Consider the following 15,706-nt stretch of genomic DNA (forward strand, 5'->3'; position numbering starts at 1 on the left):
TTACATCGCTTTAATTACAGAAATAGATTTACAGTTAGCAAAAACATACATTCTTTTGTTTGTGAAGGCAGGAAGGCATGCTGCTATAACAAAAAAAACAGAAAGCAAGGGAAGTTGTTCAATACTCCCCTCCACATGTAAAAACCTGTAACAGAAGAGAGAGGTCAGCAAGACTACACGTGCCATGCAAAATGCCATGTGAAGGTAACGGGTAAAACGGGGCGTTTAAGGATCCTGTTTGTAATCCCAAGAATGAGGTTAAAGGGTGAGTTTGGTATTTTTCAACCTGGATCCAAAGTTTTTGTGTCTCAGTGACTAACGAGAACAATTTTTTGGCCGATAACCTTCCGTGTGATGTAATGTGACGGCAAATTAATTTTCTGTAGCTGTTAACGTAACGTAGCTTTTTGTTAACAGCTAATGTTATGCAATTTACTAAAGATCAATTCTTTTTCACTGTGCTAAACGGTAGCTGCCAGCGGCTGCAAAACTCAACTTGTTGTGTAGGCTACTGTATGTCCTGGCGACAGGGTGGTGCCAGGTGGTGGTTAGCATTGTCACCTCACAGCAAAAGGGTTTCTGTTTTGAACCCAGGGTGGGGGAACCCTTCTGTGTAGAGTTTACATGTTCTCCCTGTGTCAGCGTGGGTTTTCTCAGGGTACTTCCTCCCACAGTCCAAAGACATGCAGGTTAACTGGTGACTCTAAATTGCCCATAGATGTGAATGTGAGTGTGAATGGTTGTCTGTCTCTATGTGTCAGCCCTGTGATAGTCTGGCGACCTGTCCAGGGTGTACTCTGCCTCTCGCCCAGTGTCAGCTGGGATAGGCTCCAGCCCCCCACAACCTCTAACAAGATAAGCAGTTTCAGAAAATGAATGAATGTAGGATCCTTTCCATAATGTTATCAGACACTAACAGCAATCTGAGCCTCTTAGTGGCAAAAAACACTGTCAATGGACGTAAATTGATGATACAAACATGCCCTGAGTGGTTCCAGGTTGAAAAACACCAAACTTACCCTTTAAATATAAGAAGAGGAGGGAGAGGTTTGGCCCTGAGTGCATGCTATGAAACGTTTCAGTGTTGGATGTCAGCAGTTTTCTGTGCCTGAAGTGAATCTGTTAGTGTCTCTGAGTCCAGTGTGTGCATCTGGAGTCTGTTCTGAGTCGCTGTGTATACGATGTGAAGCTCCTCTTCATCCAAATCCCTCAGCAGCAGCAGAACTGCGTCCAGAGTGTGTGACTGAAAATACAATTTGAATTGACTGAGATTAAAACGTGTATTCAAACACTGAGTTTTAAAAGGCAATGTTTCGGAGATAAGAGGGCACCTTTTTCATTGATGGTTTGTTTTCTCTGGTTGATGGAGAACAAAGAGAGGGGAACTTGTCTCTGGAGAGCGGCTTCATCCCCAACTCTTCCCTGATTTTGCTAAAAACAAAAATCAAGTCAGAAAGGCTTTGTTCTTAAAATGTGTACACCATTATGACAGATTATTTTCAATCAATGCGTGTTCCATTTCCTATAAGTTTCAGTGTCCATCCACAGGGCTTACTTGGTCTCCTCCATGTTGTAGTTAAGAGGGTCATTCTCTGTCTCTGCATCTGGAACTCCATTGATGGAAAGCTGGTTTTGGACGCTGCCTGGGGGGGTGGTGACCTCCTCACCCTCCGCAAGAGCAAGTGTAATCTCATCTTCTGTTACAACTGCAAACACACACACACAAACACCGTACACATGTGCTTCATTACAATTGCTCAAGCTCAACGCAATCATTTCTACTTGTCCCACACACACTGCACACTCACCTTGGTTGTCGAGCTTCTGGAGGCGAGGCAGGCAGCGCAGTACAGTGAGGCGATATTGGCTGGAGTCGGTCCCACAACAGGGGTTCTCTGCCAACCAGAGCACTCTGAGACGCGTCAGTGGACGCAGATGGGAGAGCTCAGAGAGTGAGGGAATATTGTTCCTCCTCAGGTAGAGCTCACACAGAGACAGACAGCCAGACAGAGGAGACAGAGACGAGATGCTGTTGACACTACAGAGAGGGAGAAAAGGAAGAAGGTCACAGCTGGGAGTCACTGATCATCTCAAATGATTCAGGTATATCCCCCCCCGCTCATGGCAACAGCACTCCCAGATGGCAGTGGCCCCCCCCAACAGGACAATGCACCATGCCACACTGTAAAAACTGCTCAGGAATGGTCCAAGGAATGTGACAAAGTGCTCAAGGTGTCAAACTGCCCTCCTAATTCCCAAGATCCCAGACTGATCGAGCATCTGTGGGAAGTGCTGATACCCCACCTTACAACCCACAAGACTCAAATAATCTGCTGCCAAGGCCCTGGCACCAGACACCACAGAACACACCCCTGAAGTCACACCATGCCACATCGGAAAAAAATTGCCATGAATGGCCCGAGAAACGTGACAAAGAGCGTAAGGCACCAACCTGGCCTCAAAATTCCCGAGATCCCAATCTGATCGAGCAACTGAGGTACATGTCAGTACCTCAGAGGTACAACCCATCCATGGGGCTGGCTCTGACCTGTTGAGACATGGACACAAGAGAAGACCTCTGGGAGCGTTTGCAGTGAGTGCTGTGGTTTATGAGATGGGTACTAGCACATCCCATGGATGCTTGATCAGATTAGGATTTGGGGAATTTAGGTTGACACCTTGAACTCTTTATCACGTTCCTCAGGCCATTTATGAGCAGTTTTTGTGATGTGGCATGGTGCATTGTCCTGCTGAGGAACCAGTGCCATCTGGGAGTGCGTTGCCATGAGGGGGTGTACTTGTTCTGCAACAGTGTTGGAGTGGGTGGAGCACGTCAAGTGTTATCCTCATGAATGCCAGGACCACAGATTTCCTAGCAGAACATCGCATTGTAACAAGATGAGCAGTGTTATTCACTTCACCTGTCAGTGGTTTTAACATCGTGGCTGATCAGTGTAAATGTGTGTGTGAATGTGTCAGAGAGAAAGCAAAGCTTAATGTACCAACCTGAGTGTCAGCACCTCGATGTTGGCCATTTGAGAGAAGATAGAAATCTGGAAAGAGCATAAAGCGGAACACTTTTATTATTGCATGGATACATACATACAACTTTTTAATTACACATACTAAAAAGAGGAGTAACGTCAATTCAAGCATGAACAGTAAATTCAGTGTAAAATCAAAAACATGAATTAACAGAATACTCACATCAGTCAGGTTGCATCCCCTGCAAGAATTACGTGAAACGTTACCACAAATGGGAGATATACAAAATATATAGGCATTCCTGTCAGCCTTAGGTATCATCATGTAAACTAAAAACCAGGAAAATAACTGGTGACGTTAACTGGTATGCTAAAATGTAAACACTTACCAGCAGTTCAGTTTCTTCACGCTGTCCAAGTCGGAGGCCTTAGCCTTCGCGAGAACCTGTTTCCGTGTTAGCTTCATGGCTAATCAGCTAATTCAACTGTCAAGAAATAATATTTTTAATGCACTATATGCTCACAGGTAACAAAGACCGCATTATGACAGACGAAGTGGACAAACATTTCGAATCAGCAGCGGGGATGTTTCCACCATGTTAAATACGCATGCGTGTATCCACCGAGGCGTCCTTAGTTACAGTCATTTCCGGTATAAATATTGCCTACGTAAAGAAATTATTATTAATACCGTTGTTAAAACTGTGCAGAAGCACTACTATTTGGCGAAAGTACTTTATGTTTGATATAATATAGTAGAATAGTTTTATTTTTATGTAGTATCGGCAACATATTGCAAAAACTCAAAGTCCCACAATGCAGCGCACACGAATGGGTAAATCGCGCCTGCGCGGTATGAACTCCCTCTTTGGACCTACGTCTCCACTGAAACGATGGTGAGCTAAGAATGTCCCTTCCTAATCCGTGTCAATCTGACATATTCTGTGCTATAAATGCTATAATCACATATTTGGAGGCTCTGTGATCTCCATGTTTGTCAGACCTGGCCGTTATTAACGATGATTTTGTGAATATGTCAACAGCAAAAACGATGTTTTCATGTCTTGCTTTGACAGAAATGGCTGCCACCATTGCTATGCTCTCTGAGCTCCAAGTACCGGGCGGGCCAGTTGTATTAGCTTCCCGTCGTTGGTTAAACCCTAAATTCATGCTGCTTTAGGGAACCAGCAGTGAAGCGAAGTGCTGTGCTTCGTGTTTCAATAGAAATTGTTGTCTTCCAATCCGGTCCACTGTTGGAAAGTCTGTTTGAGTTAGCTAGGAGGCTAACGTTAGCTTGATTGGAAGAAGCTAGGCTAGGCTAGCTGGAGACACCGCTTGTGACACAACTTCATTCACCCCGGTTTTACGAGTGTTTCCGCTTAATAATTTAAAACGTGTGTTGAATACTTGCAGTAACATGACACGTAGTCCTCCCCTGTACACCCGACTGTATAACCTTCATAGTCACAACTGTTTGCGGGGTTATTTGGAATATTTGGATATCCGGTCTACTGTTGGAACAGTACTACCTGGAAGTTACGAGGCAGACGTTATCAGCAGTGTTAGCCCAGTATGTCAGAAGTGGTTACTGCTTGTACACCTGCACTAACCATTGCATATTTTAATTTTAATGTGTGTTCATGTTCACAGGCCAAGCGTACCAAGAAGGTGGGGATTGTTGGTAAATATGGCACACGTTACGGTGCCTCGCTGAGGAAGATGGTGAAGAAAATTGAAATCTCCCAGCACGCTAAATACACCTGCTCTTTCTGTGGCAAGGTAAGGACAACCCAAGGATAAACTAAAATACTGTACTGTCACTCATTTATCATCTTATTCGGGAAGCAGTGTTCCTATTACATGTACATCAGTCAGCGAAAACTGCTCAGGAATGGCTGAGGGATGTGACAAACTTCCCCAGATCCCAATCTGATTTAGGCAAAGTGTGATGTGCCTGCACCCCAGAAGCACCCCTAATCCACAGTAGGGCCTCCTTGAATCAGACTTGGCTCTGACCTGTTGAGGCATGGGCATAGGACCTCACTTGGTTTGCACAAGTGTTTGAATGGGTGGCGTGTGTAAAGTAGCATCCACATGAACACCAGGACCCAATGTTTCCCTGCAGAACATTGTATTGTAACAAGATGTTCAATGTTATTCCCTTCAGTTGTCACTGGTTTTAATGTGTCGGCTGATGGGTGTGTATACTGATGTGAAGTAACACCAGGAATTCCTGCAGCAGATGTCACATTTTCATGTTTCCTGGAGAGTGCACACATAATGTTTGGATGTTATGTCTGGAGAAATTGAGACTTTCTGTAACTGTGCTAACTTTATATTGACAGACCAAGATGAAGAGGAGGGCTGTTGGTATCTGGCACTGTGGGTCCTGCAGGAAGACGGTGGCTGGAGGTGCCTGGACTTACAAGTAGGTTTCTTTCTGCTGTGCTGTAATTCTGGCAACTCATAGTAACCCAGACTGGGATTGTAGCTGTGGATGTGTTCATAGCTATTATTAAAAAGAAGTTTTGGATTGAGGGCTGCATCTTCTGCAAAGCCCAGTGACTTAACTACCAACAATCATATTTCTGTACTTTTGCCTGTTGTAAGGGCCACGTCTGGCTTTTGTAACGCTGTTTGACAGTAAATGGTCAGAGCACAGACGGAATTACACTCATGAACGAACAGCCATACAGTTTGTTTTCAGACAGAAAGCTGGATGTCATTCATGTCAGTGGTGTCTATATTTAATGTCCGTCAATGATTAGCCTTTTGAGTTTATGCAGTAAACAGGTTTCCTATTCAGTGCCAGATGGTTCAGTCAAAGTATCTGTAACAGATTAGTTTGCAAAGCTTATGGGAGGTATTGGTCAGTGACAGTACCACTCATCACACCAACAAATCAAATGTCACACAGTTGTACTGTGCCTTGTAATCTCTGAGATTACCATGCATATGAAACTAGTTACTCAAGAATTCAGTCAGCTCTTCCAGATTTTCTCAAATTGCCAGGGAACATTTACAACATCGCAACCTCCCAGTTCTGAAAAAAGAAATATGATCCAGCAGCTACACGTGCATTTCTTCCCTCAAATTTTGTTAGAAACAAATTTTTGTTGGATATTTTGGGGACGGCTGACTTCTCCAAAACCGCAGCCACGTATTTCTGTTAAATATTGGAATGAAAGTTGATGACAGCCCAGGGGACAGCACATTAGTCCAATTAGATGTAGGGAGGGTTCATGTTAGTGTCAACGGAGACAACTGTAAATCTCAGTGGGAAGCCTAATTGCAATAAAATAGCCGTGGCCTTGCCAGACTGTAATATGAAAAATGATTGGATGGCTGGGCCAACCTGCCATTTATTAAAAAAAAAAAAAAAATCTATTATTGCATTGAACAATGTCAGTGAACCACCAAGCCACTCTGTAGAACTTTGAAATGAAGTGTTTCTGTGAATGCAGGCAACTACGATAAACTGGAATTTAAAAAAAAAGTGTGGAAATGAATAATTATGGAGCTAAATAAACACAGGAATGAAAAAAATCCAGAACTAAATAAACACAGGTATGAAAAAATACAAGAATGAATAAATTAATTTGGCAAAATAAAATAATTAGTGCTGAAATACATAAATGCTGAAAATGTTAAAATAGGTGTAGAAATAAATGTACAAATAAAATGAAGTTGATCATTACATAGAACATATCAGTAAGCTCACGTTAAACGTTGGGATGGGTATCTCTGACAATGGAAGTTTGGGATATTCATCATAATGTAAACACCAAGTGTAAGTAATGTCTTTGTTTTGTCTCTTTCAGCACAACTTCTGCTGTCACAGTCAAGTCCGCAATCAGGAGGCTGAAGGAGTTGAAGGACCAGTAAACCAGTGCGATGATCACTGGTGGATTTGGGACTTTTTCTATAATTTAACCGACCTGGACATGGCCTCAACATCCACAAATAAATCGGTCTGGAGCGGAAATCTTTGTTTGTGTCTTTGTTCATCTCTTCTATAATATAGCAGTTGAATCAAGAAGATTCCTCACGAAACACGCATGAGGGAGAAAGTTGCTTTGGATCTCAGGGAGCCAGTGAGGTCAAAAGGAGTACAACTGTCTAAGTAAATTAGCATTTAATTATGCCACAGCATAAGAAAGGGTTCTCCTGGCCTGCAGTTTCTTGACAGTAAACGCCTGTGTTGTTTCCTTTTTAGCATGTCAGACTAATAACTCAGATTTGTGTATGTGCTCTCTCTGAAACTGGAGTAATAAGTATGCTTTATTGTCAACCTGTGGAAAATGAAGTTAAAGCTCCAGTGCTCTGCCACTCTGCTCTAATTATAAAAGGTAATTGGAGAAATACTCAACCACAGCTTAAGTGTGAATATAGACCTTTTTCACAGCAGATATTGACTTGACACAAACAGGTGTAATTAGTGACAGCATTTCATATATCCAATATTTCTGACATCTGGTATCATAAAGCTTTAACATCCCTGAGGAACCTACCGTACCTACCTACAACATGTACATACCTACACAAGTGACAGGTTAGTGTCTGCTGTGGAAAAGATTAATAATCCTTGTTTGTAGTGGAGTAAATACTGTATGTAACAGTGGATTTGTATACTGTCACTTTAATTGGATGTAAGAGGTTAAAGTTTATTATTTTTTTTATATTTACTGATCCTCAGCACAGGTGAATAAGTACCTACAAATAAGCATACATACAAACAACACAGATTTACAGTAAAAGAAATTGCAGAAAATGTGCACAGATTATAGAATAGCTTTTCGTTCAGGTTTAACTGTTGCACATATATTTTAAATTGTCACTGACTTTTGTGAAAGGAATAACTTGCCTGATAAGATTTATAATAAGGATGCACGATAATATTGGCACATCATCGGTATCTGCCAATTTCAGAATTGGCTAACATGTTTTTCTGTTTAATTTATCTGTCAAATAACTTATTTATCAGCAAAATACAATATCATGAATCCATAATTTATAATGAAACATCTCGTTATCTGTTGTATTGTACAAATAGTGAAAGAGTCCTCTTTGAGACGATTTAAGTACAGAAAACTTTAAGTTTTTAATTTACTTGGAAAAAAATGTTCACAGGGCTTGTCTAAGCACAAATATGAAAATATTTCAAAATCAGACTGCTTAAAGTGAGTTCTTCTTATTCTTATGTAGTCTTTAAACACATGACACTACTGTTTGTATTTCATTATATTTTAGGAAAAACCTGGCCCTATGTCCCCAGTGACTACATAATAGTATGATGAGGAAATGGCTGTGTCTAAGAAACTAAGAGTAAAATCAAGTATTTGATTTCTGTGAACTCTTAACATGTTAACTTTCCAAGATATGCACACCTATGCAGTGCAAAAAAAAAAAAAAAATCCGAAATACTGACTTTACTGATAAAAGGGTGACTTTTCATGTAATTTTAAAATTTCAGTTTTCCTAGTGTGTCTGCACCAGATGTCAACACTTTAGACCATTAGTTCTCAACCTCTTTTTGTGTCAAGGATCCCTACAGTGATACACATGAGGTCACAGATCCCCCATTTGATAAGATTTTGCTTCAGGGAGCTCCATCTGAACAGATTTTGGTTGTTTGATAAAATTAAGACCAAAAGTCTATAGTTGTTAGCTACCCTTATCACACTTAACTCTCACTGGACTTCAGAATAAAATACTGAAAATAAACTATTACTTATTTTTCTGGGGACTCCCTGGGACCATTGCCTCAGACCAATAACAACAATTGTTTTGGCATTTTTCCTTATTATTCTAAACATGGTGTTTGGATACAAGTATATTTCTTAGTCACATTAAATACCAACGACTCAGTCAGTAACAATTTCAGTTAAAAAAAGACCAGAAAAAAAAGTTCACTAGTTAATTATATTTTACATCACGCTTATTGTATTGAAACTGCAGTAAACAGTAAATTCCTGAAGATGGCAGCACTGTAACACCAAAGACACACACACTACCGTCACATGACCAGCAGGGGGGCGTGGCGTCGACTTCTCCTTAGTAGGTTCAAGAACCAAACATGGCGACGTCCAGTGTTTTCAGACCAGGCTTGTTTAACCATAAAGTAGCGATTGTAACGGGCGGCGGCACCGGTATCGGTAAAGCCATCTCTGCAGAGCTGCTGGAGCTCGGTGAGTGAAGCGGTGTGTGGGGTCAGTAGACATTAACTGGACACAAGGTTACAAATGAACAGCAGCTGACTGAGGACAGGAGCCCCGTGAACTTCGGCACAGATCATTTATTATTGCACATGATACAGTAGATGTGCCCTGTAAAGACAGCCATCGGAGAGTGAGGAGTCATTCAATGCTTGCTTTATGACCCAGGGAAAGAAAATGGTGCTCATCTGATGGGTCACAGTATTTGGTGCAACACCTGGACAAAGTTATTCTGTTCCCCTCAGACTTCAGTAACATGAGAGTTAATTCACCCCTCGAGTTTGTCATGGCTGAATAAATACTGAATTATAACTTATATATTTTGGCCTGACCTAAGAGAAGTGTCACATTTAATACACGTATCTTTGAATAACTTTGGTTCTAATCTTTATTACTGAGAGCACTGCCATGCATATGAACAGGGATGGGCAGTATTTCTATTACTTGTATTTAAAATACGTATTTCAATTACATTTGAGTATTTTGTAATTTGTATTTGATAAGGCCCATAAAAAGCAAATGTAATTTGTAACAAAATATTTTTGAGTGAGGTAATTTTGTATTTAAAATACTCAAAATACTTTCTCTACGAATAAAAAAAACCCAAAAATAATACCCTACACATTCTTAAAATTCATTCATTCATTCATCTTCTAACCGCTTCATCCTCTTGAGGGTCGCGGGGGGGCTGGAGCCTATCCCAGCTACATCGGGCGAGAGGCGGGGTACACCCTGGACAGGTCGCCAGACTATCGCAGGGCTGACACATAGAGACAAACAACCATTCACACTCACATTCACACCTACGGACAATTTAGAGTTATCAATTAACCTAGTCCCCAATCTGCATGTCTTTGGACTGTGGGAGGAAGCCGGAGTGCCCGGAGAGAACCCACGCTGACACGGGGAGAACATGCAAACTCCGCACAGAAGGGCTCCCACGCCCGGGATCGAACCGGCAACCCTCTTGCTGTGAGGCGAGAGTGCTAACCACCACACCACCGTGCCGCCCCTCATTCTTAAAATGTTGGATTTAAAAATATTTTTTAAAAAATATTTTTGTCTATATTTTTTTTTTTAACTTGGGTCATTCAATGTGCCCTTCAATGACCTAGTGGTCTGTTTTACTGGACCGTCCATAACATAGGAAATTGTATGTTGTTGTGGTTGATGCTTGGGATGAGTATGCTACAAATGAATTGCCTCACGTGAGATCAATGAAGTTGTCTGAATCTAAATCTGAATCAATAAATAATATTTTAGGGTAGCCTACATGTCCCTAGCTTTTTCTTTTTGAGTTATTCACAAAAAGAATTGAATCCGTTAGTATAGCGCCACCTATGGACGAATCATGGGCATTCTTTCTGGTATAGTTACTCAGGGTCTCTAGTTACAGTATAAATTTTGAGCATTTTTGGTCAAGCACTTTTTGAGTTATTCAGGAAAAGCTTTGTGGACCAACTGACCGACAGAGTGACCTATAGAGCTGCAGGTCGCTGCTAAAAAGAAAAAGAAAAAAAGTATTTTCTGTATTTGAAAATACAAAATACATGTATTTTATTTTGATACTATTTCTGGCATCAGTATTTTGTGTTTTATTTTGATACATTTATTTGAGGGGTATTTTGTATCAAAATACATTTTGATGTATTTTTGCTCATCTCTGCATATGAACAATCACACAGGAGCAAGCACTGAGCGATTCTGACACGTGATTATTTCCAATAATTACATCACATAACCAAATGTTGATTAGAAAAATTAGGTTATAAAGTGAGCAGGCTGCCAGTACTGTTATCATAGTTTTGTCATGACTAACTCTTTTGTCGTCAGGTTGCAGTGTGGTGATCTCCAGCAGAAAGGTAGAGAGGTTGGAGGCGGCAGCTCAGGAGATGAGACAAAGAATCCCTGCCTCCAGCCCTGCGTGTGTCACTCCTCTACCGTGTAACATCCGAAACCAGGACGAGGTAAATGTGCACACACACACCTTCAGCCTCTGTATCTGTGTCATGTTGATGTTGTCAGTGCCCGATCACCTGTTCTGATTCCCTGTGCGACAGGTGAAGAATCTGATGTCATCAGTGCTGAAGCGGTTCGGCAGGATAGACTTTCTGGTGAACAATGGAGGAGGTCAGTTCACCAGCCCGGCAGAACACATGTCCTCTAAAGGCTGGAGGGCGGTGATTGACACCAACCTGACAGGAACCTTCCACTGCTGCCAGGAGGGTAAGCTGACCGCTAACACAGGCTCAGTTATACAGAATGAAAAATGACATAAGTTGGCTATCAGCAAATTAAAATAGATAAAGAAATATGTAAGCAGATAAACACAAATAAATGAATAAAATAAAAAAATAAATACAGGGGGGAAAAAATTATATTAATATATATATATATATATATATATATATATATATATAAGTAAATCTAGGATGTACAACAAAATGTAAGATATTTATGTATGTCCTGTTTAATGATAAACTTGAATTTCTCAGTGCATTTATTTATTTATGTATTTATTCTATATTTATTTATCTATTCCTGTATTAAATTATACATCAGATATTTTTAAGCCAGTTTTTTTTACATTTATTAATTTCTGTATTTATTCATTTATTCCTGTATGTTTTATACTTTTGTTTATTTATTGTTGTATTATGTATACCTTTATTCATTTCTGTATTTTTTTCATTTATACCTGTATTTAATTATACCTTTATTTATTTTTTCCTGTATTTTTCATATATTTATTTATTCATTTCTATGTTTATGTATTCCTGTATTTATTTATTAATATATTTTAATGTTAATTAATATATCATTTATTGTGGCATTATTTATAACATTATTTATGTATGTATTTATTTATTTCTGCTTTTTTTCATTCATTCCTGTATTTCTTTATACATTTGTTAACTTATATATTTATTCCTGTATTATGTATTCTTTGATTTATTTCTATATTTATTTATTCCTGTATTTAATTACACCTTTATGTATTTTTTCTGTATTTTCATATATATATATATATTTGTTTATTTATTGCTTTATTGGTTATTTATTCCTGTATGTTTTTTGGGGGTTTTTTGCAATAATATTTATAACTGTATTTATGTATGTATTCATTTATTCCTGTTTTTATTCCTGCATTGATTGATTTTTTTTCCCCTCAGTATCAGTGTGTGTTTGTCAAAGCTCTCAGTGTGTCTGTGTTGCTGTTGTTTCCACACAGTCTACACAGCGTGGATGAAACAACATGGAGGTGTGATCGTCAACATCATTGCCGACATGTGGAAAGGGTTCCCAGGCATGGCGTAAGCAGCAACACCTCACTAATTTCACACGAGTTTGCAGCCCACACACTCTTCTTCTCTTCTGTTGAAACACTGTATCTCCCTGACAGACACACAGGGGCAGCGAGGGCAGCAGTGGACAACTTAACAAAGAGTCTGGCCATCGAGTGGGCGGCCTCAGGAGTCAGAATCAACTCTGTGGCACCTGTAAGTCCAGGTCATGAGTTAACAAAGAGTAAGTGTAAGAGGAGGTCTGTAATTGTGTCATAACTTATAATCTGCCCATTTGTCTGTTTGCAGGGAACAATCTTTTCCAAAACTGCAATGGAGAACTACAAGGACATTGGACCAACAATTTTCAAGACGGCCATTCCATTAAGCCCTGCGAAGAGGCTGGGAGTACCAGAGGAGGTGAGTAACCATCTAATGATGCCCACAATACCCTGAGGAAAGGTGCTCATGAAACATGGAGGATGAAAAATGAGATGTATCGATAAAGAAATGTATAAAAAATACAGAAATGAATTAATAAAAGAATAAACAATTACTGAAATAAATTCAAAAATAAATTAATCATAAATAAAAAAAATAAATGCAGAGTAAAGGACCTCCCGCCTCATTAACATACAGACACAGACATACAGAAATAAATAAATGTAGTTGTACACAAATGTAAACAAAATTTAAGATATTTATTTACTAATATGCTGTTTCGTTGTCAACTTTTATTTGTATTTGCATTTATCTATTTATTTCAGCATTTATTTATATGTTTAATGTGTTATTTATTTATATATGCATACATTATTTCCAAGTTTAGTTATTTATTTCTGTATTATTCTGTATGTATTTATTTATCTTTATTTCACTTTGTTTTTAGTTATACACTTATTATTTCTGTATGTATTTATTTATACATTTATTATTTCTGTGTTTATTCACTCCTATATTTATTTATTTCAGTTCCTTTTTATTTATACACTTATTATTTCTGTATTTAGTCATTCCTGAATTTATTTATTTCAGATTTCTTTTATTTTTTTTGTATTTATTTACACATTTATTCACAAGAGGTCTCTCTTGTAAAAGAGATTTTCAATAATAATAATAATGATAATAATAATAATAATAATAATAATAATAAATTATATGGGACTTCTTTGTTAAATAAAGGTTAAATAAAAAAATGAATGTATTATTTCTGTATTTATTTATTCCTCTATTTATTTATACATTTATTTATTTCAGATGTTTTTGTATTTATTTGCATTTATTTATACATTTATTTATATCTGCAATTTTTTATACATTTATTTATAAATTTATTTTTAGATTTTTTAAATTTTTGTTTCTGTTTATACATTGTTTATGTATTTATTTATACATTTATTTATTTCAGATTTTATTTATACTTCTATTTCATATTTAATCATTCATGTTTTTATTTATACATTTATTTATTGATACTGGAGTTAATTTTTGTCCTCCATAACGAAACTCCATAAGAGCAGCTTTGTTATATTTAAAAGTCTTTTAACTATGCACTGCAGTGTTCTATAAAAGAATACATATGCAGAACAATTTGAAAATCCCACTTGTTCGGGGGATTTTAAAGTGCTTAATAAAGTCCTTGTCCTACACATGCAAACATCTGTCTATAGCTGATGACACTGTGTTGTGGAATGGGCTAAGCTGTATGGAAAAACACACCATAAAATCCATGTTAGCTGTCAGAAACTGTTGTGATTTCTTCTGTTTTGTTTGTTTGTTTGTTTACAAAATTGTGTTTGAATGTTTAGATCTCATCAGCCGTGTGTTTCCTGCTCTCTCCTGCTGCCTCCTTCATCTCTGGAGCCACCCTGAGGGTCGATGCAGGACAGAGTCTGTACCGCTCCATGTGGGAGATACCTGGTGCGTACATCTTGCTATAGCATCTAAACAATATATACACCATATATACTATACAGCATTCTATATTGTATGCTAAATTGTTGTGTGTTCTGTGTGTCCGTCTCCAGACCACAGTGCATGGCCCGAGGCTCCAGAGGGAGAGAACCTGGACGCTCTGAAGGACCTGCTCAACCCACAAAGCAAACTCTGATTCACTTTTATGGCTGAGCCTGAGCTGAGGCTGAGTCTGAGCCCGGGTCATAAACACACAGTTGGCCAACCATCATGGACCATGAGCTGTAAAGCCACCATAAACACAGTCAATGAAACAAGACACCAGAGTGGCCTGGGTAGAAGATGTTCTGATTTGTTATTATTGCAAATAATGTAAATAATTGTTTGTAATTATTAGCAACATGAGTGTCTGATTAGTTTCTTGGATGATAAGCTGTGACATAAACTGTTGAAATGTATGTAGAATGTTTTTTTCCAATGCCTTTGTCAGTAAACACAAAGTGCTTTTAACAAAGTGCTTTAAAAGTGGAGACTAAATATAGAAACAGGAAAGGAAAATGGCAGTGATTTATTTTAAATTTTGCACTGATTTAGTGTCTCTGAGGCTGATTCAGGAGCTAAAATATCAAAATCACCTTTGGTTTTTTGCTTGGACCTGAAACGGTTACTGGTTCCACAATAAACAGCAGTAAATGTTTTGATGGTTAGCATCACCATTTCAAATATGAATTATCCTTAAAAGAAGTGTTTGATTGCTGCACCTTTAAAACTCACGGTAAATATCCAGCATCAACCAAACGTAGCAACAGTCTCCCAGATGCATGGGTTTCTTCTGTAATTCCCTGAGTGGGCGTGCAGCAAATCTGGCTTCTGGTCCCTGTCCTCATCAACAGTGACAGACACTTGAGCAAACATGTCAACAGACAGACTTTCTCTAATGTTAATTACTGCACAATTTATATGGTTTCCATGTGTTTACATAGGATACAAGCTATGTTATAATTTTAATGTTCATGCAAACAAAAACTGCTGCTAATTTAGTTTGTGGTTTTTAATAGAAAAAAAATAAATTCAATTAAATTAAAAAACACTGACAAAATTATTTCAGCGTGTGTATGAGTCACTTTTGGACATGTTCAGCATATTGTAACAATACCATGATGATACTTGGGGATGTCCCGATGCGGTCCACAGATCAGGTATCAGCACCGATCACGCTTTACAAAATCAGAATCCGTAATAAACGATCTGAGGACTCAAAACAACAAAAATGGCCAGGTTTTTCATTTATGTTGTTCATTGTTGCCTC

General features: G+C 38.6%; 3 protein-coding genes across 3 annotated transcripts; 2 read left to right on the top strand and 1 right to left on the bottom strand.

The window, feature by feature from the left end:
• Window positions 1-43: 43 nt before the first annotated feature.
• Window positions 44-3,585, bottom strand: cfap410 (cilia and flagella associated protein 410). Its single transcript, XM_049598931.1, has 7 exons — window positions 3,374-3,585; window positions 3,208-3,226; window positions 3,007-3,053; window positions 1,809-2,038; window positions 1,556-1,706; window positions 1,332-1,431; window positions 44-1,243 (listed from the first exon to the last, which is right to left on the bottom strand). The coding sequence occupies exons 1-7, from the start codon at window positions 3,448-3,450 to the stop codon at window positions 1,079-1,081; spliced, it is 789 nt and encodes a 262-aa protein (XP_049454888.1). The 5' UTR covers window positions 3,451-3,585; the 3' UTR covers window positions 44-1,078.
• A 238-nt stretch (window positions 3,586-3,823) lies between these two features.
• On the top strand, window positions 3,824-6,969 carry rpl37a (ribosomal protein L37a). The gene is made up of 4 exons (XM_049598793.1): window positions 3,824-3,880; window positions 4,635-4,763; window positions 5,330-5,412; window positions 6,806-6,969. Exons 1-4 carry the CDS (start codon window positions 3,878-3,880, stop codon window positions 6,867-6,869), a joined length of 279 nt encoding a protein of 92 aa, XP_049454750.1. The 5' UTR covers window positions 3,824-3,877; the 3' UTR covers window positions 6,870-6,969.
• A 2,070-nt stretch (window positions 6,970-9,039) lies between these two features.
• Window positions 9,040-14,855, top strand: pecr (peroxisomal trans-2-enoyl-CoA reductase). The gene is made up of 8 exons (XM_049599186.1): window positions 9,040-9,172; window positions 11,033-11,166; window positions 11,260-11,425; window positions 12,432-12,513; window positions 12,603-12,699; window positions 12,793-12,903; window positions 14,292-14,403; window positions 14,511-14,855. Exons 1-8 carry the CDS (start codon window positions 9,061-9,063, stop codon window positions 14,591-14,593), a joined length of 897 nt encoding a protein of 298 aa, XP_049455143.1. The 5' UTR covers window positions 9,040-9,060; the 3' UTR covers window positions 14,594-14,855.
• The last annotated feature ends 851 nt before the right edge of the window (window positions 14,856-15,706 follow it).

Source organism: Epinephelus fuscoguttatus, linkage group LG15, assembly GCF_011397635.1.
Source record: "Epinephelus fuscoguttatus linkage group LG15, E.fuscoguttatus.final_Chr_v1".
NCBI lineage: Eukaryota > Metazoa > Chordata > Actinopteri > Perciformes > Serranidae > Epinephelus > Epinephelus fuscoguttatus.

What these genes read in the sequence shown, in the direction of transcription:
- rpl37a (XM_049598793.1), top strand. An exon ending in CCTGCTCTTTCTGTGGCAAG is followed by an intron (nt 4,764 to 5,329) that starts GTAAGGACAACC and finishes TTATATTGACAG; the next exon opens with ACCAAGATGAAGAGGAGGGC. An exon ending in GGAGGTGCCTGGACTTACAA is followed by an intron (nt 5,413 to 6,805) that starts GTAGGTTTCTTT and finishes TGTCTCTTTCAG; the next exon opens with CACAACTTCTGCTGTCACAG.
- cfap410 (XM_049598931.1), bottom strand. Translation starts at nt 3,450, where the DNA reads ATGAAGCTAACACGGAAACAGGTTCTCGCGAAGGCTAAGGCCTCCGAC. An exon ending in ATCGAGGTGCTGACACTCAG is followed by an intron (nt 2,039 to 3,006) that starts GTTGGTACATTA and finishes CCCTCTCTGTAG; the next exon opens with TGTCAACAGCATCTCGTCTC. An exon ending in ACAAACCATCAATGAAAAAG is followed by an intron (nt 1,244 to 1,331) that starts GTGCCCTCTTAT and finishes TTGTATTTTCAG; the next exon opens with TCACACACTCTGGACGCAGT.
- pecr (XM_049599186.1), top strand. Translation starts at nt 9,061, where the DNA reads ATGGCGACGTCCAGTGTTTTCAGACCAGGCTTGTTTAACCATAAAGTA. An exon ending in ACATCCGAAACCAGGACGAG is followed by an intron (nt 11,167 to 11,259) that starts GTAAATGTGCAC and finishes CCTGTGCGACAG; the next exon opens with GTGAAGAATCTGATGTCATC. An exon ending in AAAGGGTTCCCAGGCATGGC is followed by an intron (nt 12,514 to 12,602) that starts GTAAGCAGCAAC and finishes TCTCCCTGACAG; the next exon opens with ACACACAGGGGCAGCGAGGG.